This window comes from Triturus cristatus, chromosome 11, assembly GCF_964204655.1.
Source record: "Triturus cristatus chromosome 11, aTriCri1.1, whole genome shotgun sequence".
Classification (NCBI taxonomy): domain Eukaryota; kingdom Metazoa; phylum Chordata; class Amphibia; order Caudata; family Salamandridae; genus Triturus; species Triturus cristatus.
In genome coordinates this window covers 993,933,216-993,958,427 of record NC_140594.1, presented here as the reverse complement: position 1 = coordinate 993,958,427, position 25,212 = coordinate 993,933,216, and the positions used below count along the sequence as shown (strand labels likewise).

The 25,212-nt window shown below is 45.6% G+C and overlaps 1 protein-coding gene across 1 annotated transcript in view; it reads left to right on the top strand.

Annotated features, from left to right (window-relative positions):
- Positions 1-1,804: 1,804 nt before the first annotated feature.
- The window catches only part of WWTR1 (WW domain containing transcription regulator 1), a 193,811-nt gene continuing 170,403 nt past the window's right edge, over positions 1,805-25,212 (top strand). The window contains exon 1 of the mRNA XM_085635082.1: positions 1,805-2,824. Coding sequence (XP_085491208.1) covers positions 2,391-2,824 — 434 coding nt within the window. The 5' untranslated portion in view covers positions 1,805-2,390. The remainder of the gene's footprint in view (positions 2,825-25,212) is intronic.

Genomic DNA, 25,212 nt, shown 5'->3' with positions numbered 1-25,212 from the left:
TAATGTTGGACTTTCAGTCTGAAGAATGTGTAGAACAGCATCAAAAGGCAAAAAGAAATCTGTGCAATTTCCACTTAATATTATAGTTGCACAATTGCTTAAAACCGTGTTTCTCTGCTAATCATAGATGCGGGTGGTGAGACTGTAGACATGGAAAAAATACTCACCTTACTGTCTTTGGATGTCGATGCTCTTTTTTTTTAGACTGTGTGCTGTGATTCTGATGCACATAGTTTTGTCGTTTTTAATATTAAATGCAGGGTGCTGTGAACATGGGAATGTGCATCCCAGAGCACGCACAGGGACTACAGCTTGAAGGGTGTTTTTCTTCCTTACACAATCGAATGCCTTTCAGTCAGAATTTGATTGATATATGTGTGTGCACAAGGACATGTTGGTAGTATGCTGCATGCAGTAAGGGGGTGCAGGCATGGAATCTGTTTCTGCACTGACGCAGGAATAGTGTTCGGTGTGTTGTGGCCCCATGACATTGATGTAGGTCCTTGCCCTGTTCCCCTGACTTTTGCATCAAGGAGAATCTATGGAACATAACTCGTGGACTGTAGATTAAATTATAACCACTAGCTAAATACAATTATGGTTTGCACGCCGTCCTCTCACACCACCGTCTCCATCGCACTGCTAGGCACTGCTCCAGTGCTCCCCGTGATAAGATAAGAGCCCATCTCTGGTCACTCACACGCAACACCTAAATCGTTCCCGCACTGGATCGCAGTAAATGCAACACGCTGCCACCAATGCGCTCCCCCACAGTGTAACATGCTACCCTTTTAAACAAGCATTTGCAATGCAATAAGTCTCGCATTTCCGCTAGTTTGCGCTATTGACATTGTAAATGACAATGCCTTTTTTTTTTGTTTTCGTTTTTTAAAACATAAATAAAAGGCATTGTTATTTATAATGCCAATAGCTCAAACTCGCGTAAATGCGAGACCTATTGCATTGCAAATGCTTGTTCACAGGGTCAGTGCCTGATGAGGACAAATAAGTTCCGGTCTCCAAAAATGAGTGCTGGTGCTGACAACAGCAACCACCGCCACAAATTAAGGGCCCATAACAAGTTCCTCATGGCATACCTTGAGAGGTGACTTTTAGTGGTAAGAGGACAGGCCACGGTCTAACAGAGGCCGCTTTCTGTTCGTAAAATGTAAAGGGGGCCTGAGTGGGTGAATATTTTACAGGGTAAGGGAAGTGTCAGCTTTTAGTACAAGATCAGAAAGGGGCCGCCAGGCTTTGAAATGAGGGCACTTGAGGCTTGCGAGTCCACACCTGCGGCACACAGCCAAGGCCTGGGAGTGTCAGTGATACTCGCCTCCCCCCACCCCATCTCGCTCCTGTGTTTGTGCGACAGCCCGGGCAGAGCGTGTTTCTAGTGCACAGAAATCGGACACTGCGGGCCTAGGGGCACGGGGGCGCCCTCCGCCTCCTCAGCTTTCAGCGCCGACGTCACTGAGCCGCAGTTTCTGATTAAGACCCTTTCCCCCCTCCCGTGTAAATCAGAGCTGGGTCCACAGCCTGGGGCGGGCGGGGGGAGGCGCTCTCCAAAACACTCACAAAGTTGTGCACAAGTGCTCCCGCCCCCGGGCCCTCAGGTTCCAGGTCTGCCCCTTCAGCCCTGCCGCCTGTGAGGGGCGGGATCGCGGGGGCGGACAGGGGGCAGGCAGACAGTAAGTCTGGTTCTCCCCTCACCCCTCCTGTCCCAGGCGCAGCTCATGAATATACAAGAGAGGCCAACTTTCTGCCAAAGAGCGGCGCCCTAGCGCTCTGCCCTCCCCTTCCTGTGGACTGGCTGCTTCCCGAAGTTTGCTCGGGGCAGAGCTGGGATGCGGTAGGAGCCCGTGCGGGACGGTGGGAGCGGCAGAACCTTCCCCGGTGACGTCACGCGGCAGAACCTTCGCCGTGCGGGATCCGGACCTTGTACCGTGCGGGACAGCTGTGCGATCATCACCGTTCAGAACAACCACAGTACCACCGCGCGGGTCTTAACTGTTACTGCCTTCTGAAGTATTTTTAGTTTGCATTGTTTTTATACTTTATTGAACTTTTGCGGACTTTTGTTCTCTTTCTTGGAACTTCTGCCATTGTTTTCCTAAGTGGATCTGAACTTCCCTTGGCGCAGAGAGTTTCACTGCGTGTGCATCACAACTTTCCCTGGCACGGCACAGTGCGGATCTGAACTGTGTTTTGTGACTGCAGCGCTGCTGTGTGGCTTGGTCTGGGCATTTATTGGCCGGCTGAGTTTTCTCGCGTGGATCTGAACTTCCAGCAGTTTGTTTGGAAACAGTGTTTTTGTGTGGGGGTCCGACTCCAGTTAGGCCCCGCAGGACAATAATCCCTTCTGGTTGTGCACGGCCTCCCTCGGGCTGAAGATGAACCAAGCCCCCGGTGTGCCCCCTCCGGGGCAGCAGGTGATTCACGTCACGCAGGACCTAGACACGGACCTCGAGGCGCTCTTCAACTCCGTGATGAACCCCAAGCCCAGCTCGTGGAGGAAGAAGATCCTGCCCGAGTCGTTCTTCATGGAGCCGGACTCGGGCTCCCATTCGAGGCAGTCCAGCACGGACTCGGGAGGCCTGCCCCCGGTGCCCCGAGGCTTGCCCCCGGGCCTGGTGCAGCACGTCCGCTCGCACTCCTCCCCGGCCTCGCTGCAGCTGGGGGGCGCTGGGGGCCCGGCCTCGGCCGCCCCGCAGCAGCAGCAACACGCTCACCTCCGCCAGCAGAGCTACGACGTGACCGACGAGATGCCCCTGCCCCCCGGCTGGGAGATGGCCATCACCCACACCGGCCAGCGCTACTTCCTCAAGTAAGTGGACCTTGACAGCTGGGGTCAGGTGGGAGTGGGGGCGGGCCTGAGGGGCAGAGGAAGGGAAGGTGAAGCCGAACATTGACCTTCGAACTCCCGGTACGGAGTCTGCGTTGGAAGCACCTTGAGGTGTAAAGTGCACACACAGGTCAAAGATGCGCCATGAAGTCAGGGGAGAAGTGCAGCCCCCGGCAGAGGTCAGAGTGGGGTCAGGGAGCAAGGCCGGGGCAGGTGATCGCCCCCTGTAGAGGCTAGAAGTGATTTCTCTGATAAGTGTGGAATGGTCGCTTGTGGTAGAGCTCTTGGATGGTAACCTGGGAAGACCCCCACCCCTCCGAAAATACATTTTCTCAAGAGGCCATGTCCTGCCCACTCTTGGGTGGGGAATATAGGATCATTCTCTCTTCCCATCCCCTCGCAGGGACAGAGTTCTGACAGTGAGGCCCAGTGGAATGTTGGATGACAGCCACGCACTCACGCCTGTTGCCACTGATACGTCTTCCCGTAAATACTGCCCCTCATCCTCGTGGTTAAGCTGCAGTATATTTTTTGACGATGGGGGCGCTGGTATCCGAAGCTGGGGGTGCTACGCCACTCCAGCAATGGCCAGAGATGTGTGTTGTGTTACCCCAAGGAAAGCTTCTTGCCCATGTCACGCACGGCCCCCAAGAGATGCCTCTGAGGTAATTGAACATTAACAGTCTGGGACAGAGCTGCCCTAGCGGGCAGAAGTATAATTCAAGGCCTGTTGACAGTTGTACTTCGTGCGCAGATCTGTATTCTTCCGCGCGTGAGTGCCAGCTGACAGCCTCCTGGCAGACATTCTCGACAGCTCTGGGGTCCGAGGCCGAAGTCATTTACGATAGCTAAGGAGGGGACTTTTTTTCCATGAGAGGCGTTGGGCCTGAAAACATGTATTGGGGAGGGGCTGTCGCACATCCCAGAGATAAATCTCCTTAGTGTTTAGGGAGGTATTTCGAGTCCCCAGGACGTGTCATTAGCCCATCATATGAAGTGTCAAATGTTACTTTTGTACATGCTAACCAGGCCTCCGTGCGGATGGGACACAGGATGGTACAGATTGTCGCATACAGATGCTGAAGGGACACAAGCAGGAAGATATGGCCGCCAACCACACTGGAAACCTCTGGCCTCCACTCGGTTGACAACGTACCACATGCTGTCAAGAGATATGTCATGGGCAGTGCGCCTTAAGGTTCTTGAGATATGATGTGGGGTTACAAGTACAGCAGTATGACCTTTGCCCACGCGAGTCGCGTATAATTCCACAAATAGATAGATGCCCAGTGACAATATCAGGGTACAGCTTTGGAAGCAATTTGGTCTCTTTAAGAATGGGAGAATATTGTTGCTTGCTCCAACCTGAGAAGTGATTGTGTATGGCCTGGCATGTTAAGAACACTATAAACCTCAGTGCCCTGCGATACCAAGTTAATTCTTTTTCACTCTCTCGCTCTCTTACGCACACAGAGGGCTATTCACAAAGGAAAGTTACACTTGTCAGTAAGTCCACATGTTACGTGACGCTTTCACTTTCGATTGATTTGACTTCTTTATTTTTTATTTTAATTTTAATTTTAAAAGTTTTATAAAGCGCTAGCTTGACCCGTAGGTATCAGTGCTTTACATAATACTGTAAAGAAAAACAGACGGAAATTGCTTTACATAGTAGGCAGGCAGTAAGGAAGCAAAACCAGGGATAAAAAAAATACAGCATGGAAGATAAGGTGGTTAACACACTCCGGTCACCAACTATCCTTGAATGTCAAGAGAGAGGAGTAAACTCGGATATTGAAGTCTAGGTTAGTTGATGTTGGTCAGGAAAGTATTTGTTAAGGAGATGGATTTTCAGGTCTCTTTTGAAACAGGAGAAGGAGGGGTTGCATCTGAGGACTCTAAGGAGAGCGTTCCACATCCTGGGAGCGTTGCCAGAGATTCACAGAGCTATTCACAAAATCCAAGGGTAAAGTTACTCAAAGTGTGGATTTACACACCATCACCCTCAGAAAAAGTTGGTGAAGCCACCAAATTTACAAGTGTGAGTTACTTCCATAAAGAAACTATTGTAGGTCCAGCACCTAGCATGTCCAGCCAATGGTACACCAAGACCTCCCATAGCAAAGTTTGCGGGTAGGGACTTAAAATACAACCTTATAGAGAATAATGTTACACTAAATTATTTAAAATAGCTAAAAATATAGAAAAATATAATTTAATGCTGCCAAAAACCTAAAAATAAAGCATTTATATAATTATAAAATATTGTAACTGGTTTTGAATATAAACATGTTTTTATTGAAATATAATTAAATTACTTGTAATATTCCTAATATACCTTCCAATAGAAATGCGTGTAAGAAAAATAAAAAAATAAATATATATATACATATACATATAGTTTATTTTACTTTGATTGAGAATTTCGTTTCTTTAGTAGGGCGTTGCATCAGCAGTGTTTGGTTATGTGTGGTGCTGGACTTAGCTCTGAGCTGTAGTAATTTACTACTGTTTTTTGGGGACCTTTTTGACTGTTGTAACTTAGAAAGAGCAGTTTGTGAATAGGAGTGAGCTTACTCTTTTGTGGGTGGATAGATGTCCATCTGTAAACCCCTCCCTAATCCTCTCTTTACCCCACCATTAGCTCCTCCCTTTAGTCGTACGCATCCCCCATTTTACAGCCGCTTCCATATTCACTTGTAAAACCTAACCTTGCAGTTATGGAGGCTCTGCACTCGGGGCAGGAATCTTTGCACCGAAAAAGATAAGAGCGGCGGAGGTGTGACCGCTGTCATAAGTTTGTGAATAGTATTTTGTGGTATGTTAGTATTACCACTAATGTACAACAAAATGCCGTTTGTGAATAGGCCCCACTCTCTTTATAGTCTTCTTCTCCCTTTGGTAGCCTTCAGTTGCCACTTTTTTGAGAGGAGGTGATTGTTTTAACTGATTATGCCCCCCTCACCCTCGAAGCTGTGCTTGGAGGCTGTCTCAGGCAATTCTTTGAGGAGAGAGTTGGGTAAAAGTGTGACTTGACCAAGAAGTGAGGTCAGATTTCTGAGAGTGCATCACAAGCACGTGGAGATGGTGTTCACCAACATAAGCCCCTGCTAGACAAGGAAGACCCCAGTGCAAGGGTTATAGGACAGGACCTGGGGTCTTGGCCATTGGGCAGTGACCCCTCCTTATACTGGTCCAGAGATGCTTCCTCAGGGCCCAGTGCTTGACAAAGCGCAGCGATACTTGAGGTGCAAGGCTGTGGCCAAGGGTCTGAGTTCCCTGGCATAGGACGGTGACAATCACTCATGCATGCCGTGATATTTGAGTAGATGGCCTCAGGACATTTGACCACCTCTGGTTAAATGTTCCAAGGAGTGTCAAGCAAGTTAAAAGGGGACTCGTCCATGCTGTCACAGCCTCAGTGGTCAGGGCAGAGAGGGTTTTATTTAATTTATATTTTAAAAAGTTTTATATAGCGCTAGCTTGACCCGTAGGTTTCAGAGCGCTTTACATACATACTGTAAAGAAAAACAGACGTAAATTGCATTGCAAAGTAGGTCGATGGCCCCAAAGGTGTCTTCTAGAACATGAAGCGTCTAGCCTGTGGTGGGAGCACCTGGAAGGCCCCTGGTCGGGATAGATGGCAGAACTCCCCTGTCGGACGTACTTCCTCAGGTGTCACGTGAACACCAGGGCTAGAATCTCAAGGGGGGGGGGGGGGGGGGGGGATAGCTGCTCTCTCGGATCCAAGATGTCGGTCCTCCAGGCAGTCTTAGCTCGGGAGGGATGGCCTGGTGTCCCAAACACTGCAGCTGCCTCCACTTCCTTCTTCAGGCGGGGGCGCATCTGAAATGCGCGGCACTGCGACATGCATCTGTCTGTTTGTGCCCCAAAACCTCGGCCTGGAACAGTAACCGTTTGCCGCTCAATCGGTAAAGGCGAGAAACGATTACGTTTGAGGTGATGATGTTTATGTCCCGAAAGACATGGTCAGTCTTGGGGGACCGGAAGGGCAGCTGAAAGGCAGTTGTATGAAGCAGACTGAAGTATGGCGTTTAGATGAAACCGTGGACAGGTTTTCCGGATGTTAACGGGTCACCTCTGTCATCAGGAACAATGTCCATTGTTTGCGAGTTAAAACCGTCCACCTGATTTTTCACACTTTTGCCTCTGTTTATTGTTTTTTTTTAAGCAAGGCGCATCCTTAAGTGAGTAGTTCACCCTTTTAACACAGATGAAAGGCGTGTAAGACTACTTCCAGGAATTTTCTTTCAAAATCAGGAAAGAATATGCTTCTTTTAAAGGGACACGAACGTTTAGAAAACATTGCTAACACGTTCCAGCTTCCACTTGAAGCCCGTGGGATGTACCAGTGATTGCAGGGAGCAGAACATTTAAATCTCGTGTCGAGCCCACATTTAAGAACTCGCGTTTTGGGCAAATAATTAAACTGAAAATAGGAGTTTAAGTGTCACAGAATCACCCGTTTGGTCAAGTGTGGAAGGAAAACTCAGTTATTGGTGATTATTAGAGATGCAAGACTAATTAAAGAGGTCTGGTAGGTTCTTTCTTTACACCGTGCGACCCCATTCTGCAAGGATACCCTCCTCTCAGGTGGACTAGCGGCTTGAGCGCCTCGAGTAGAGTGTAAAAACAACAGTTGATGGACAGAATGCAGAACCCTGTCATACATTCACCCCAGTACAGAGATCTGGGCCTAAATCCATCATTTTTTTTTGCTCACCATGCCATTCCAGTTTGAACCCAGCCATATGCAAATCAGTCTTGACCCTGTACCTCATGGGAACAGTCCAGCCCGAACTGCCAAGCCAGGTCCTCCCTTGACTGGAACCAAGCATCCTAGGACCGGTTTCGGGGTTTCACCCCTCTTCAGCCAGGATAGCTTGATTCCAGTGGCATGGAGAGCACGGGACTCACGTCTGAGCTTACCCGTCCCACTTGGGGTGACAAATGCAAAAACAACAATTGATGGACAGAATGCAGAACAATGTCATACATTCACCCCAGTACAGAGATCTGGGCCTAAATCCATCGTTTTTTTGCTCACCATGCCATTCCAGTTTGAACCCAGACATATGCAAATCAGTCTTGACTCTGTGCCTCATGGGAACAGTCCAGCCCGAACTGCCAAGCCAGGTCCTCCCTGGACTGGAAACAAGCATCCTAGGACCAGTTTCGGGGTTTCACCCCTCTTCAGCCAGGATAGCTTGATTCCAGTGGCATGGAGAGCCCAGGACCCACGTCTGGGCATACCTGGCGCACTTGGGTGAGAAAGCAAAAGACACACAATTGATGGACGGAATGCAGAACAAATCTAAACATTCACACCCAGTCAAGAGATCTGGGTTAAATCCATCATTCTTTTGCTCACCATGCCACCCCAGTTTAGACCTGGCCATATGCTAATCAGTCTTGACCCTGTGCCCAATGGGAACAGTCCAGCCCGAACTGCCAAGCCAGGTCCTCCCTGGACTGGAAACAAGCATCCTTGGACCGGTTTCGGGGTTTCACCCCTCTTCAGCCAGGATAGCTTGATTCTAGTGTCTAAACTGGGGTGGCATGGTAACAAAAGAATGATGGATTTAACCCAGATCTCTTGACTGGGGGTGAATGTTTTGATTTGTTCTGCATTCCGTCCATCAATTGTGTGTCTTTTGCTTTCTCGCCCTAAGTGCGCCAGATATGCCCAGACGTGGGTCCTGGGCTCACTGTGCCACTGGTATCAGCGATACGTCCCTTGATGGCAAATAAAGGACGAGCAGGATTCTATACTGTTTTTCACAGTCATTGTATATAGGTCACTCTGTGCAGGGAACTATATATTTTTGTTAGCACAACTTGATGCACATGTGATGTTTTATAGGGTGGAGTGACAGGCTGATTGGGTGGCATTTTCCATGTTGAGCAAGTGTACTCACAAGGGCTGTGTGGTGCTAGCAGTGACTTTTTGCCTTCTAGGACTATTCGAAAAGCAGACCTGGCCTCACCCGCAGCTCAGCTTTTGGTGATATTCCAGTGCAGACGGAGGCCCAGTGACTTAGCTACCTTCTGAATGCACCACCATGTTTTTACATTTATTTAAGTCTTCCCCAGTGTTCCTGCATCATGGGGATATGGGCGCGTTACAATACTCATTTTCTCTACGGGCACATTAAAAACTTACCAAACATAACTCCAAGGATAATTTACAGAACGATTAGCATTCTGGAAGAAACTTGGAAAGAACAACTTATTAGCTGAACACCATTTTGTACCGGGACAATTCAGGACAAAGGTGCAAAGGAGACAATTCAGGGCAAAGGTGAATTTATACCTTCTAAATATATCTGTGTTTTTCCCTGTGCATTGACTGAAGTGCTGCCGTGAGGGCGCCGCTCAAGGCAAATACTAGGATTATCATTGGGCAGGCTGCCCTATAGAGTAGACGCAATCTAGGTTTGTGTAAAGGAAGACCCCACCTCCTGAAGAACAGGAGTTCTTGATGGAAGACTGTAGTGTTCAAAGACCACAAGAATTTGTGGCGTCAGCACAGCGTATCCCCAAAACCCCACCCCTAGCCAGCAGGCAGACCCTAGTGGCCATCACAACTTGGGAGCCCGCCAGGTCACTCACGGGAGTGCACCTGCAAACCAGAGACACCACTTCCAACTGAACCCCACGAGACAGTGGTGAGAGGACCTAGCGATCGCCTCAGCAAAAGCCATTCTCTAGCAACATCTTTGGCTCTGTGAGGCCCACACCCACGTGTACATGTCCCCACCAGGAAACTAGGAACTGGGCAAGCACCCAAGTTCGCATTTTGTGTATGGTTCAACCACCGTTTGATTGGTTATGTTCTGGAGGGTGAGGCTGAGAAGCGAGTGACGCTTCAAGGGATCACCCACTCTGCCCATCAGCAGAAAAGGAACTGGAAATGCCAGTGTGTTCACGCGCACGTTTACCATCAGACTTGTTGCACGTGCTTGTTTTTTTTCTGCTCCAGCACACAGGTTTTGTCCAGCCCAGGTGTTCTCGGTGAAGAAACCTCAAAGTGAAATGAGGACAGGGTGGCGCCTGCAGACTGCTGACTGCTGCTAGGGGCAGGGCAGGCCGTGAAAACTAGGTCAGGAGTTTCACCCTGAGGGCGGCTCAGTGCTGCCCAGCTATTAAGCCTGGCTTCCAAAAAACTTGTTCGTGCCCAGTTTCTATTTCACTGGTGCCCTCGTGTGACTCGACGGCATGTCACTGAAATACATTTAACAATGTTCTAATGAGCAAATATCCTATCCTAAAAGTCCGTGGTCAAATTCAGCACCCCCTACCCCCAGGCTCTATGCTGCACACCCCGCCACACCCATATGTTCTGCTGCGTAGATGATGTTAGTGTAAATCTAGCCTAAGCGTCTAGTGCAGTTCAAGTTTAGACACATGGAATCGCCTTGTGATCTTGGGCGACTGCATCTCTTTTCAGTCCATTTGCCAGCATACGCGCTGCATTATTTTTCAGCAGACGGCATCTTTGAGCACAGCCTACCTAGAAGTGTCTTCAGCTCATACAGTAGTCAGGCAGGCGAGATCCTTGATGTCCCGCCTCAGTGAAGTACCACACCGCGGACTCCGAGTAAGACACTGGCATTCCCACACATGGCATTCCCACACATTGGCGTCAGGTTACAGGACGTTTCCCTCTTCCCAGGCCAGCGCAGAGCTCCGACCTCGTGCCCGTGTGTTTATATTCACACCATAAACACTGCGTCACAGAAAGGGACTCCTTTGTCACCGAGCCTCGGGTGTCCTCAGCCTGTGGAAGGGCAAATATTCGCAGCTGTAGCTGTGTTTGCGACAGACAGTCAGTGAGAGCGCCCGCACACCCCCATCTGTGACCCGCGCATCTATTGGGGCGCCCCCTGACTCTTAAATCAGGGTACTTTTAAACCACCAGTGGCTCTTGGGAACTTTACACTCACGAAACCCTTTCAGCCCCTATTCATTGTTTGTGACATCCGACAGCAGAATGCTGGGTCCCACAACCCGCTCTGAGCCTCTTTGCGCTAGCTTTTCCGGCAGTTTGCTCGGGCCCCCCAGGTTATGTTCTATCTGCTGTTTACTCATCGCTGCGCCTGCAGAAAGAAGCGGTTTCTCACAACGACGACCAGTGTATAAGAAATACACGTGGAACGCCTGCTATATTTGCTCCGAATGACGTTTCTAGGCACTATCTTGACTGTCGTTCACCTATGTATAAGGAATACATACATCTGCTTCATGGCAGTCACACCTCCGCTTCACTGTTAGTTACTTGTGAGATATGTGGCACTAGAGGGGTCCTTGTCAGGTCTCTATAGAAAGGCATCCCGCGCTGCTTATTGCATAGTGCCTCGTGGAGCCTGTGGAGTAACATTCATGCTGCGTTTGGTTCTCAACCTTTTGACTGCTGTGGACCCCCACTGGACCCTAACTGGAATCCGTGGACCCTCAAAAAGTTATTATGGGAAAGCGGGGATCCCCAGCCTAAGTAATTTCTATGATTTGAATCTCGGAACAACGCACAAAAATGCAAAAATAATTATACCCTAAATAAAAGCAAACATATTGAAATATTTTATTTAATTCATAATCCAATACAGAAAAGGTTTTTACATTTTCAATTTAGCTTTATTTGTATATACTTTATTATTTTTAATATTATTTAATTTTGTAAAACAGCTGCGGACACTATGAGTAGGCCTCACGGAGCTCATGGTATCCTGGGGTTAAGTACCACTGGCCTATTGAGCAGTGCCACATGCAAGCCATGGAACAGGGGACTCGCAGCATCGTGGGAGAACTGCCCTCGGGTGGTTGTGGGGAATCACCTGGTGATCCTGTGGTGTAGAGACTGTAGATTCCTAAAGTGCACCTCTAGAACAAGCTGTGATCCTGTGGTAGCTATTGTGTGTTTTTTTGGCTTATTTTTTAAAGTGCGAACAAGGCCCTAAGGGGGTCACAAATTATGTACGAAAAGACTACATATGCTACCACACCATATATTGTTTCAGAAATTAGCATGTGGGAAATAATTGAGTTAGTAGTGTTAGCTGCATTCTGATTACAGGATGTATGATCATAGTCACAAAAGTCAGCTAAATTTGAATCATTGAAGAGAACATTTTTGCTAAGTTTTGATATTCCATCTTTCAGAGGGATGCTAGAGGGGCTGCAGTTGCATCAATAGTCGAGAAATAAGATTAGGTGCGATTTCAAGGAGTACTTCAAAAAGGAGTTTTGGAATAGCTGAGTTGTCTGAGTCACACTCTCTGGGAGTTCCTCATCTTTGGTGCATGCCCACAGAAGGGCCAGGCAGGGGAGGACTTTCTCTTGTATGGGTTGCTCTGTAGGTCATTGTAAGTTTTGCTTCTCTCTGAGCGGGAGCCCCCTCCTGAAATGAGGTTTTGAGAGAGGTGTTTAAGTGTAGCACCTGGTAGTTTTATCAATTAGTTTGAGAAGGGCTTCTTTCCTCAGTTGGGAGCCACTTTGTAAGGAGACGGGGGCTGGTGTGATCTGAACATATTTGCTAGGGTTCAACACAAGCATGGCGGCAGCATGCAGGGATGGCCTTTCATGGACCCATACTCTTATTTTAGGGATTCTGTTAAAAGCGCATTGCCGTCATCAGGGCCAGAGAGAACAAGGGCTATCCCCAGCATTTATCGGGTCATTTAGTGGTAGGAAGGTTTAGCAGCTGTTAAGAAGTCTGAGTGGGGAAAAAATGCTCCTATGGCTAGATTCTTGATGTGAATTTCAAGTTTAAGTTTCTTGTCCAGTGTGAGTCCTAAGTATTTTGCAGAACCAACAATTTTGTTCTCTAAAACCCCCAGATTGAATTGTATTTCTCCAGCTTTCAATAGAGGGAAGTTCGGTCTGGGTGAGAGGAGAAGGAATTGTATTCATAGCTCACTTAGTGCCTGTATTTAGATATCAGCAGACGGGTTACTCCTTCACAATGGAGACGAATATCCTGACCCGTAGCATTTATATTTCACCGGTCAGGATATCCGTCACTGTTGTGACGGAGTAACCTGTCTGCTGATATCTAAATCTGACCCTTAGTTTTCAGTGTCAACCTGTCAGCCATTTTGGATGTTCTGTTAAGTTGGAGGATAGTACATAATTGGAATTTGCAGAGACTCAGTGGTGTAAATGGGTATCATCAGGCTAGTAACTTTGCGAAATAAATAGGTAAATTGGTAATTTCAAACCAATTTGCGGTTAAAATGTACTCTATTTTTTTGGGGTGGTTGGTGGGGTTGGATATGGCGGTCTTGCAGGAGGTTTTTAGTTTGATTTATTTTTATTTTTCCTTCTGGTGTTTATTTTTGCTAGGAAGTTGTTGTTTCACTTGTAAGTTGTTACATTGTATTAATTAATAACACTTACTCATTAGGAAATATAGCCAACCCCCCTTCCCCGTACGGTACAACCTATTTCCCTAGTCCATGAGTAGGTTTATTGTTTTTTTTTTTCAAGGCAACTGGAATACTCTCTGAAAGGTGCTTTTATCCTCTTTAAAGTCTAGCATAAGCGGTAGATTAAAGTCTTGTATAGAAATGAAGAGTCTTGATAGTTAGTGTTCCGCTATTGTGATGGGGAGTTTAGTTTTTAGTGTTTAGTTTGTGCAGGTGGTTGTCGGTAGTGGGATCCGGCTCTTATTTTTGAGGACCAGGTCTTAATTTTCTTCTCTGGATTTTGACCCAGAATAAGAGAGAGAAAGGAAGAATGAGAGAAAGAAGAAAAAGATAGGAAAACAATAATGTTAAAATACATCCCCCCTACTTTTCCCAAAGAATTTAGTTCCATACCAAAAAAAAGTAATTCCCTGTGGTCATCAGCAAAACATAGAGCCAGCTGCCACCCTTTTTCTCCTGTCGGGGATTTCAAAGCGAAATCGAGGCACAAGCCGAAGTTTGGGGTACACACATCTCCTTCTCAGTGATTACCACTTTAAAATTACAATGACAGGCAAAAAGAAAAATTCTTGGAAGAAGTTCAACAGTCCTAGATGAATTTGCAATTTTGGTTGCTCGTCGGTATGATGTAGTTAAGACACCAGAAGTATTAATTTGTCTTTTTTTGGCAGGTTTTACGTTTGAAACGTGCTCTTCCTTTGTGCACTGCCTCTGCTGTGTGGGCTTGCCATTTCTCACCTTTCCTGCTGGTCCTGTGTTTTGAGTCATTGCACTCTGGCGCCTACCGCCATTGCCTGCATGGCTTGTGCTGTACTTCATGTATCCGCTTCCGGTTCCTGGCCTGTCCATCCTGTCCTGTTCATCGCCGCTGCCTCTTATCTCTGCCTCTTAGTGGTCTCCCTGCCTCGCACTCCCTTTTCTCTGTCTCGAGCTCCCCCGTTGCATTGCTTGCGCAACATCTTCAGTAATGCTTGAGTGAGCATGAAACTGACTAATTTCCACTTGACTTGTAGGTGTTTTAAGGCAAGTAAATCTGCTCAGAAGCAAGGAATCTAATTTAAAAAAAATAATGTGCTTTTGTTATATGATCTTTTGCCTGGATTGATATATTTCTTCCCCCGCAGCATGCCCACTGTGGTCTTGTAAAGCCCCAGTTGCACTGCATGCATTACTCCTTCCAAATAATGTTGATATAGCACACGTATAACATGTACACCGAATTCAAATTGCCAAAGTAAACATTATTTTAACAGTGTATATAATACAGTTTCCTTTAAGCAGTCGTGTTGTGGCACCGACTGATGCAGGTTAACAGTATGTATTAGCATATGGCGCCTGGCTCATTTACTCCTATATATGCCATATGCTGAGCGCTCACTGATTCTAATCTAGGTAGAGTTGCACTGGTGAAGATGTTGGCCATGAAGTTGTCACTCTGCAGATAGAAGTGTGCCTCGCTCTTTGACTGCGATCGTGCAGAAATATGACAGAGGGAGATAGGTCCATACAGAACGTGACACCTCCAGGTCTGGAATATTTAACGCTGCTGCCCGTATTGTTTTAGGGTGAAGGGTGGCTGGGTGGCATTGTCCGCAACTGTTTTTTTTTTTCATGATCCCATCACAGCACTGAGGATCTACTCTTGCATGTCTCTCTCATCAAGAAGCTTCAAGCTCTAACTCAGTACTGTTCAGGCAGTACCCCAAGCACATGGCACTCAGGATGCCAGAAATAGGGTGCATCCACTCCCTTAGTGGACAGTTAGAGATTTATTTTGGTTGGTTGGACCCAGGTCCCCTTAATCCACCCACCCTACAAGATGTCTCACAAAACCTACCCATAACATTTTGGCTTTTACCTCTGTAACCACCTCTCAGTGGAACCGTTTGGTCAGTGGCTGTCGTCGCCCAGTCTTGACTCCTTGTCCTCTTTCCTTTCCTACTCTTAATCTAATTTAATTATTATTAGATTTGTTGCTTACCTTCTCACTCACTCTTTGCTTCCCTGACTTTCTAACTGACTTTCTAACATGATTTTCCTCGGTGGCCAGTCTGCCCCACCATGCCCACATTCTCCTAGTGCTCCTGTAGAGGACTGAGTTCCTGCATAAGGTGGAATATAATACATGCCTGATAAGGTTTACACCTTGGGTTATACTTATGTCTCTCTTTCTCTCTCTCTCTCTCTCTCTCTCTCTCTCTCTCTCTCTCTCTCTCTCTCTCTCTCTCTCTCTCTCTCTCTCTCTCTCTCTCTCTCTCTTTTACCGCCCCCCCAAGACTGATGCAATATAAAATGAAACTAAATGGTTTCCTTTGGCATGTCGAATAGACCCCTGAAATCAGACCCTTTATTATTTTTTTTACTTCTGACTTGTTATCTATTTGTTTTGATGTATTTATAGATACCAAAATGTTTTTTAAAATACCAAGTCTCAACATGGTAAATCCATTTTGCCTTCGGGAAACCCTCCAATTTTCTCACCTATATCACAGGAGGTATTGATAATTATTTGAATGAAAGCTTTCCTCCTTTAAATAGCAACTTCCGTCTGCCTAATTACCCTTTTTATATCGACAGTTTGAAGCTCATCCAACACAAAAGGGAACGCGTGTTCAATGGAGTTGTTTTTGTGACCACTAAGAGCGTCATGTTGTGGGTCTGCCCCTTCTCCCATCTCATTACTTAGGCCATTAAAGCGGAGGCTGAATACGCTTACCTGCAAAGCAAAACAAGAGCGTGTGTACTACCTGTAGGGTAAGCGGTGACCACTGTCTGTCATTGTTGATATGAGTCCCCAATCCAAGGCATACCCAACACTCAGGTCTTTCTATGCTACCCTTGCAGACAGTGGGATGCATTATGTCCCAGAGTATTGTGTATTTTTTTTCATTAATATGTTCTCCTTCTTCTATAGAAACCCACGCTCTTCAATGTTGTGACATTGCCGCCTCCACTTGTAATATTGCACATTGTTTTTGACTTATAGTGCCCACAACTCCCAACACATACTCGTACCAATTCACAAGTGTCCCAGCCGAATGGTTTCGAAATCACTGTACTGACCATAATATGTCTGGAAAAGCTGTTCAGAGATGTGAGGGGATATATTGTAGGTGAAATAATTGGGGTGTAGTAAGTGAAAGAAAGAGGCCTTAATGAGCTGTCAAGAAAAGTGTGTGAGGGCTTTTCACAGAGGTACTCTTAGATGATTGGCTGTCATGTGATGAATATCCTGACTCTGAAATTAATAGAACCATTTTCAATCCCTTTTAATGTGCAACTGAAACCTAAGCCAAGCCCAGGTCCAGGTTGATTTTTCAGTGCTGAATTGAAATTGCAGAAAATGTACTGAGCTATTCAGAAATGTTTTGATTAAAAGTGCGTTCTGATATAAGTAGAAGAAAATAACTGGGCAACACATTGAATGAGGAGCTTAGGTTGACCCCTTAACAAAATGATTCTTAAAAAGTGATTCAAAATACTTTTGGACTCAATAGAAAGTAGTTGGACTCTGGCTATTGTTGAAGCTTCCATGTCAGATGAGGTAAATATCCTTCACAGTGACCCCTTAAATTGTGTAAGACCCAACTTGCATAGTCCAGTCTTCTTCTGTGTTCTACTAACAACAATAAGAACGTCTCTGCTCTGAAATTTGTGATGGCGGACTTCTGGTATACAGGATATTTCCACTGCCTCACTGCAATTTTACCACAGTTTTAAAGTGTAGGTCTACCTACACAGTGATTTTTGTTCTTCTTATGTGTTCCTCCACAGGATGCTACCCAAATTTCTAAGCAGAACTTGAATAAAGCTCTCATGTTGTGAACAAGATTTAGTACACGCGTTATGATCTCTCTCGCCTGTAAAAATAGTAGAATAGCTTGTAGAATATCATCTATGGTAGGATTTCCTCTGCTGGCTGGCACACGAGAAGAGTCTTTATCCATTGTGACATAAGAGGGTACAAAATATATATGTAATATGTTGTAGCTATTAATGTTGAAAAGTGTGCCAACTTTATCAATCAAAAATCCATTCTGTTTCTCTTATTGCTAGTTTTTTTAACCCTGTTTCTTACTTAGAGCGTCCTCCAGTATGTAAGCTGCTTTCACTGGATGAAATAGGAAATGGATCAGAGAGGAGGACAGAAAGTGCACTATAAGTAGCTATTGCAGCATAACTGTACAAAAGATGTATTGATACGTTCCATCCACAAAACCTTTGTCTTGCATTTTGGAGGCGGCATTTCTCATCTTCATCTGAGATCATTGCCTGTTTGCAGGTAGTGATATCAGGGAGTGTTTGCAAACCACAGCTTGATGGAGAAGAACATGCTCTCAAATGGAGTTAAGAAATAAGATACTTTGGGGTGTAGTTTTAAAATCTAGCAGAAATAAATGAATCCATAGTAAGGACCAGATATTTCATTTTTGCAAAAAGACACGTGCCACTGGGTTTTGTCAAAGGTTACTCTCTGCAACTAACACAGTGGGTTAATATTGACAACCATGGTGTGTATCACTTGTCTTAACATATCAATTGTTCTTTCTTACCTAACCATATAGTACAGTATTTGATACAACCCGAATTTCTTCAGGGTTTTGTCAGTCTGTTAAAGATTACGGGGATCTGTTAGCATGAGCTGAAAGCCATTTTTTTTGGCAGCCATTTTAGTTAGCTATGTGCTAGCCATTTGCTTTCTCCCTCATCCAGAGCCTTGCACATGCTTAGAAGGGCCTAGCTAGTAGAATGCACCTGTACCTAGCATAGAACTGTCAGGCTGTTCTAACTGATGTCAGCAACTCATTACTCCTCCTACTTGTTGACTGTGCATTTTCTGTATGACCATCTATGTGTGTAACTCTTCTCATGTGTACTTGTACCGCCTTCTTTTGAGCCCCTGTGTGGGTATATAAGGCCCCTGTTCTCTGTACTCCTTACAATGCCTCCTACAGTGACTTGAGATTACTGTGTGACGCAATCTCCCTCATCTGAGGTTAATAAAAAAGATGTCTTTTATATTACAGCTTCTGTGCCACTCTCTTCTTTGTTGGTTTAAAAGGACCAGGTGTATCAGTGAAACCCCTGAGAAGGTTTTGATTTCTTCAAGTCTAGCTGTAAACAGTCTTATTGCTAACAGTATATATTGAGTGGTCTTTAGGTCCACCCCTTTCAATCATTGCCTTTCTTCGATCAGCTTCTTTAAGTTATTAGCCTGAGACATTGGCAGTCGCTTCTTGGCTCAGGTCAGTGGAGTAGTCATCTTTCACCCAGAGCTGTTGGCTGCGCCCTTCCATTCTGCTCGAGTGATTGCATGAAACTGCTCTCGCGACTTCTTACAAATGTGGCCCACTCTGTTCACTCCGGCGTCTTCCTTCTGCGTGTCTTGCTCTGATGTGCTTTATGGAAGAATTGTGTAGGTATGGGAAAGTAACAATTGTGTAACAATTTCTTTTGTAACCCAAGACCTGATCTCTATCCTAGCAAATGTACTATACATGTTTGTATTCATTTTGTGGACATGTAGTTGTCAGTTTGTCTCAGTGCCATTGTACCTTAAAATCTAAACCAACAGCGAATTGATCCATATGCACAGCGTGAGATTGACAGTAATTAAAATTCCGTGTCTTGGTGAAGTTGGCACTTTTCTTGTAGCTACAGTTTAGGGATCCAGATTTACACCTTCGTAGAAGATTACGGGTGAGATGAGATAGTTCCCCATATGTTCAGTCAGTCTCTTGGAAGGCAGTGACTTGCAGTTCTCCCACACAGATGCTTAGTTGCAGGAAACTGGGTCAAGGTAACCAACCCTATAATGACGATCTACTTTTAAGTTGGGGAATCCTGTTTTAGGATTTAGAGATTTCATGTTATGTTTTTACCTGTCTCTTCCATAACATTGAGTCATCACTAAACTTAGCCCAGAACATTTTTAATTTTGTGTTGTCTGACAGTATAATTAATAGCTGCCCCGAATCCGCCCATGCCTATGTGAAATGTAAAGTGTATATTGTGAACTTGTAGGGTATTTGGGATCTCTGACTCACTTAGTTCATCAAATGTCAGAGAGAACTTTGTGCATGTGCGTCATTGGCTCGAGAGTTCAGTGTGGTGAGGAGCTGCTGCTATGATCATATGTCTTGGAGACAAGCATCCGTGCTTTTAAGAAAGGTGAAACGTCAGTCTACCAGTATGATGCCGAGTGAGTGAGTGAGGGCAGTCTGTTGGTCTGGTGCTGACAGTTTTGGCCTGGCGCAGAGAGAGGGTGAAAGAAGTAAGGCTCTTAGAGTGCAGAGATTGAGCAAATTCAGTCTTTCGAGATTGTGAGTAACCGAGGTCAGATGATTGTTATTGAGTGAGTGCATATTCAGTCAGTAAGGTGCACAGAGTGTACGAAGTCAGTCTCTTGGTCTGGTGCAGCGAGTGAGTGAGGTCAGTCTGTTGGTATGGTTCAGAGAGAATACGTGAGGTAAGTCTATTGGCATGGTGCAGAGAGGGTGAGGGATCTCAGTCTATTATTATAGTGCAGATGGAGTGAGCGCGGTGGAGAGAGATCTCAGCTTTTTAATACAGTGCAGAGAGAGTGAGCGAGGTAGGAAGAGTGAGAGATCTCAGCCTATCATTATAGTGCAGAGAGAGTGAGTGAGGTAGAGAGGGTGAGGGATCTCAGCCTATTACAGTGTAGCGAGAGTGAGCGAGGTAGAGAGGGTGAGGGATGTCAGCCTATCATTATAGTGCAGAGAGAGTGAGCGAGGTAGGAAGAGTGAGGGATCTCAGCCTATTATAGTGCAGAGAGAGTGAGCGTGGTCAGTCTCTTCGTGCAATACAGAGATAGTTGGTGAGACCAGTCCAGTGGCATAGTGCATAGACTGAGCGAGGTCAGTCTGTTGGCATAGTGCAGAGAGTGAGCTGGTTGAGTCTATCGGTACCATAGAGAGAGTAATAAATGTCTGGCTTCTGTTTGTTTTTATGGTGCAAGAAGCGCGCTTGTGGTCAGCCTGTTGGTATGGTGCATAGAGAGTGGGCGAGGTAGGCCAGAGAGATTGAGCACGGTCAGTCTTAGTATTGTTCGAAGATAGTGAGTGAGATCGGTAGATAGTGAGTGAACCGGTTTAATCTTTATAAAGTGCTGTGAGAGTGGGCAAGGTATGTTTGTTTGGTGTACAGAGAGAGAGTGGTCAGTCTGGTAGAACACTGCACTCAGAGGAGGTTAAATTAGAGATTCAGAGAACGAGGCCGGTGTATCGGACGGTGCAGAGAGTGCATATGGTCACTCTCGTGGCCTGGTGCGAGGTAAGCCTCTTGGTTTGTTGAATGAAGGAGCGAGAGAATTTGGATGTTGGTATTGTGTGGCGAATGATGATGGCCAATCTTTTAATGGAGTCCGTGAGGGAGTGCGCAATGCAATTCTGTAGCCATGGTGAAGAGAAAGTGAGTGAGGACGGTGAACTGATATGATTCAGACAGGGAGCGAAGTCGTTCTGTTGGTGTTCTGAAGCGGGAGTGACCGAGGTCAGTCTAGCCAATTCTCTAATAAGAGTGCAGCTCACTACGTTCACCAGTGAAGTCACTAAGCCATGGTATCAATTTTGCAGTCAATGAAAGCCAGCTCTTGCTTGTGGTCTCTGCTCAGCCAGGATGTTCCATGCATGATCTGAACTTGATTGTACAGACCCAGACCCTCCAACACAGCCCACCTAATTGCTTCCTTGGGATTCATTCTAATGGGGATAGGCAGGCTGGCTGATTGCATGTTTTGTCTGCGTCCCTGTGGGGATTGTGTCTGTGGTCAAGACATGATTGCCAAGTAAACGTTTTGTGTTGTGATCCACCGTGCCCGTCCTCCTACAAGGATCTCAGTGTCTTTGGATCTGGTATTGATCTCATAGTGGCTCCTATCAAAAAGAAAAACCTTGCTTCCCTTCCCTACAGAACTGCAGGAAGAAAGAGTCAGGCTCTGTGGAGAAGGTGGCACTTTTAAAAATGTCACATCAATATAAAGGGTCAATGGGACCCAACCTCTGTGCACTGTTACTGTTACCTATTGGTATGACAGCATAATCAATTTTACTGTTTCATGCCTTCCCCTGTTGCACGCTTATGATGAAAGTTCAGCAAAATTTGTTTAATACTGTGTTGATTTGAAAAAGTATTCTAAATAGGAGTGTGCCTCTCCGTTTTCATATTGTTGACTTTTAAAAATGTCCACATATCTCTCTGGTTTACCATGGGGCATATTCACTCTAGATTCAGGTTTGGGGTCTGAGGATGACAAAGAAACACTCTTAAGGACTGGACGAACAGAGAATTTGCGATGTGAATTCTTTGCTAGGCTACCAGTGGAGTCCAGACGGGTCAACTCTTTGTGTAAATGTGTTACACATTACCAGAGTGGCTTAGAGGTGAGAAATCCAAACATAAATCAGCCAGATCTTGGCTGGAACTGGTCGCACAAGTCCTTTGAGACAACATGGACATGAAGTTTCGGTAAACGTCATGTTTCTTCTGTCTGTTGCTTCCACTAAATGAAGAACTAATTCATGGTGTATTTGAGGGTGAGCCTTCGGTGCATTTGAGCCGAGATAAAGATGTCATCAGCAAGTTTTCAATCGCTTCCCTGTTCGGTGTATGTTACTATTAGAAGTTGGATGTGATTTTATGTAGTCTTTCTGTAGGCCTCGTCAGTCCAGCACAGAAGAGCAACTCTTTCAAAGTAATGAAATAGGGCTTTAAAATTCTGTAGGTCATGTGTCTGCTACAGCATTGCTATAGCAAGTGTATGTAACGTTGTCCTAGAACAAAGCCTCTTTCACTACTGCAGCCCCTGAACTGGTTATGGTTTTAATGACCTAGCTAGGAAAGCCTATCTCTGAAGGTATTGAAGGTACATCTGTTCAAGGAAAGTCAACATTATGGCCCACATGCATCAAAGCAAAAATAAGGAATCGCAAATGGCATTGTTGATGCATGTGCCAGTATATGTTTTATCATGAAATGCCAAATGTGGAGATCTAAAGAGCCATCATCTAGTCATTGGGGAACATACCTGACACATATCATAGTGAGGAACCCACTTTTCGCCAGTTGCACACACTCTATGTCCAGCATGTAGTTAATTTCCCTATATCCACCTTTTCAGCTAGTGTCACTTGGCGCACCATTTGAGAGAGTGGATCTTTGAAGAACATAGGAGAATTGCCTAACCCAGCAAAGGATGGTCTGCCCCAGGTCCGGGGTGTTTTCAGACGTACTGCCCTTGTGGACTTCCAGCCGTATTGGTCCAAGTTTTTTTTCTGTGTGTAAGAACCTGCCCTTGAGATGTAGCTGTAGTGTGTGATGATTTTGATGCCATGCTAGGTTGGGTATGGGTGGGTATGCGCTATATCGTTTTTTCAAAGTGTGCCAGCTCTCTGCTAATGAAGGCAATTGTGGGGTCTATAGAGAAGACCTATAGTATGGAGAGAGATCATTACCTGGCTTTTCGTCGTTCTTTTGGGGGGGGAAATGCATTTGTAAATAGGAATATTTCAAGTTTCTTATACGAGAGCATGCTTCTCTGTTAACCTATTTAGGTTTGGCCTACATCTGCATTTAGCTGCCCACTGTAGAGGACCTATTGTGGAAAAATACCAATACTTACAGTGGGCTTTGTGCTTGCCCATCGCTCACCATTGGCTGGCTTTTTTGTCACTCTCTTTGGCTTGCTTCTTATTCGATGGCTTTCTTTCTTCTTCTTGAGTTTGTCCCTCCCCTGAAACATAGCTTCTTTATCGTCCTAGTGATGGGATGAAATGTATCCCTCCGCTGCTGACATTTCTTATGTCTTTAGCACTCCACGGAAGTGCATGTTTTCTCGTTACCTGTCCCCCAGTGTGCAGCTTTCCACTCCTGATCCCTTCATTCCACGTTCTGTGCTGTAAGCATCAGCAAAAGGCATTGGCTAAGCCATTAGTTTTGCAAAGACAGTCAAAAGTCTCGACCTAAGCCTATGCTTATATAATATATGTGTGTGTGTGTGTGTGTGTGTGTGTATATATATATATATATATATATATATATTTGAGACCACTTCGGATTTCGTGGGACTTTTAGACACCTCGTGTGATCAGAGTCCTCTCTCTGTAGCCATAGTCTACAGAAAGGACACTGACAGGTGGCAGCATGGAAATATGATTACTACTAACACAACCAACGCAGTCTTGCTCCTGAGGGAGTCACACATGGCTGGCACAGTTGCCATCATTTCACGACCTCAGGTCTACTGTGCGGTGTCACTGTGAGTGGAATGCACAGGACTGACCTTTGACACAGCAGATGTCTGCCCCCAAAGTGGCAGCAAATGTTATTGCAAATGATCTCCCAGGAGTAGTCCTTGACCTATGGAGGAAACTGCCAAAGGTCGGGGTTATGGTATTGGCTTCATAATTCTTTATAAATGTTATAGTGGTTTAGTTTTTTTCACACTGATGATGTGGTGCTGGAAGGCAGTACATCTGCAGCAAGTGCATTATCCCCCTGTGCTTTCTCACTATGATGAGAACCTGTGTCCTGTAGGTCACACACAGTAAAGCATAAACGCTCTGAGGTATAACATGGTAGACTGAACAAATTGCGCTCACTGTGGCCTATGCCGCCCTAAGTAAATTGTGCATACTTGGGACTGCACCATGATAGAAAAGTGTCCACTGTGAGATTGCACCTTGCGGTCACTGCTGACATGGCTGTACAGTGTAGTTTGCCAGATTATGCCCTAGTTGCACCAATTGCTTTTTAAGAAAGTCGCAATTCCGTGGCTGTTGTATGCCTCTGGAAAAGGGTATTGTTTTGTGTAGGAAATCATGATTTTTACATACACAAAAGAAACATTTCTTACAAATATTATTTATATATGTTCATTTTCTTACATTGTGTACATTTTTCCTATTTTGTGTGTGTGTGTATATATATATATATACACACACACACAAAATAGAAAGCCAAGAACTTTGGGTAGTTCCCAAATTTAGGTGGAGAGCAGCTCCTATATAGAGCACCCTGCAACACCAGCGGCACTCTGAATCTGCTCACCTCAAATGTCTGCTTTTCTAGCAAAGTTTTTTAAGCATAGGATTAGCACAGTGCCATCCACACCGAGTTGGAAAGGAACAAAGCCCTTTGCCATTTATACAGCAAAATCTTTAAGCACTCAAGGGATTCAACACATCAAGGCATTTACTTCATGAATAAACAGCCTTGTCTCATGAAATTTTGTGAAATAAATGTCTTGATGTGTTGAATCCCTAGAGTTCTTAAAGATTTTGCTGTAGAAATGGCAAAGGGCTTTGACCCTTTCCAGCTCGGTGTGGATGGCACTATATATACATATTTAATTCCAACAATGATACAAAGCACTCTAGGGATTCAACACATCAAGGCTTTTATTTCACAAAATTTCATGAGACACAGCTATTTGTGCATGAAATAAAAATATTAAATATGGAACCCACATTATGCAGAGCCAAAGGAGGTACGCAGTGGAGGTAGGCTGCCTGTGGAGGGTTCGGCAAAGCAACTGATGGTTGGCTGACTATAGGGTGTTGGGTACAGCGCCTTGCTTCGGGTCAGGCCCTGCGGCCGTCCCCACTGCACATGACCAAAGCCAACCGCAGCGAGTTGGGTGCAAGGCTTTCCTGCAGGCCCTGCGGCCAGTCTCTGTTGTGCATGGCTAAAGGCCGTGTGCTGCATTGTAGCGGTGCACGAGAGAGCAAACCACTGCTGTGCATGGCCTGAGTCTATGCGCAAAGGGTGTTGGTTGCTTGTAGCTTGTTGTATGTGCAAGCTTTGTGATCAGTGCCTGGTCTGCAAGGCTAAAGTCCTGCACAGTGGGGGTTGGGAAAAAAGTGTACTATAAAAACCCAAAGAAATTCACAAAAGAAAGCTGCAGTT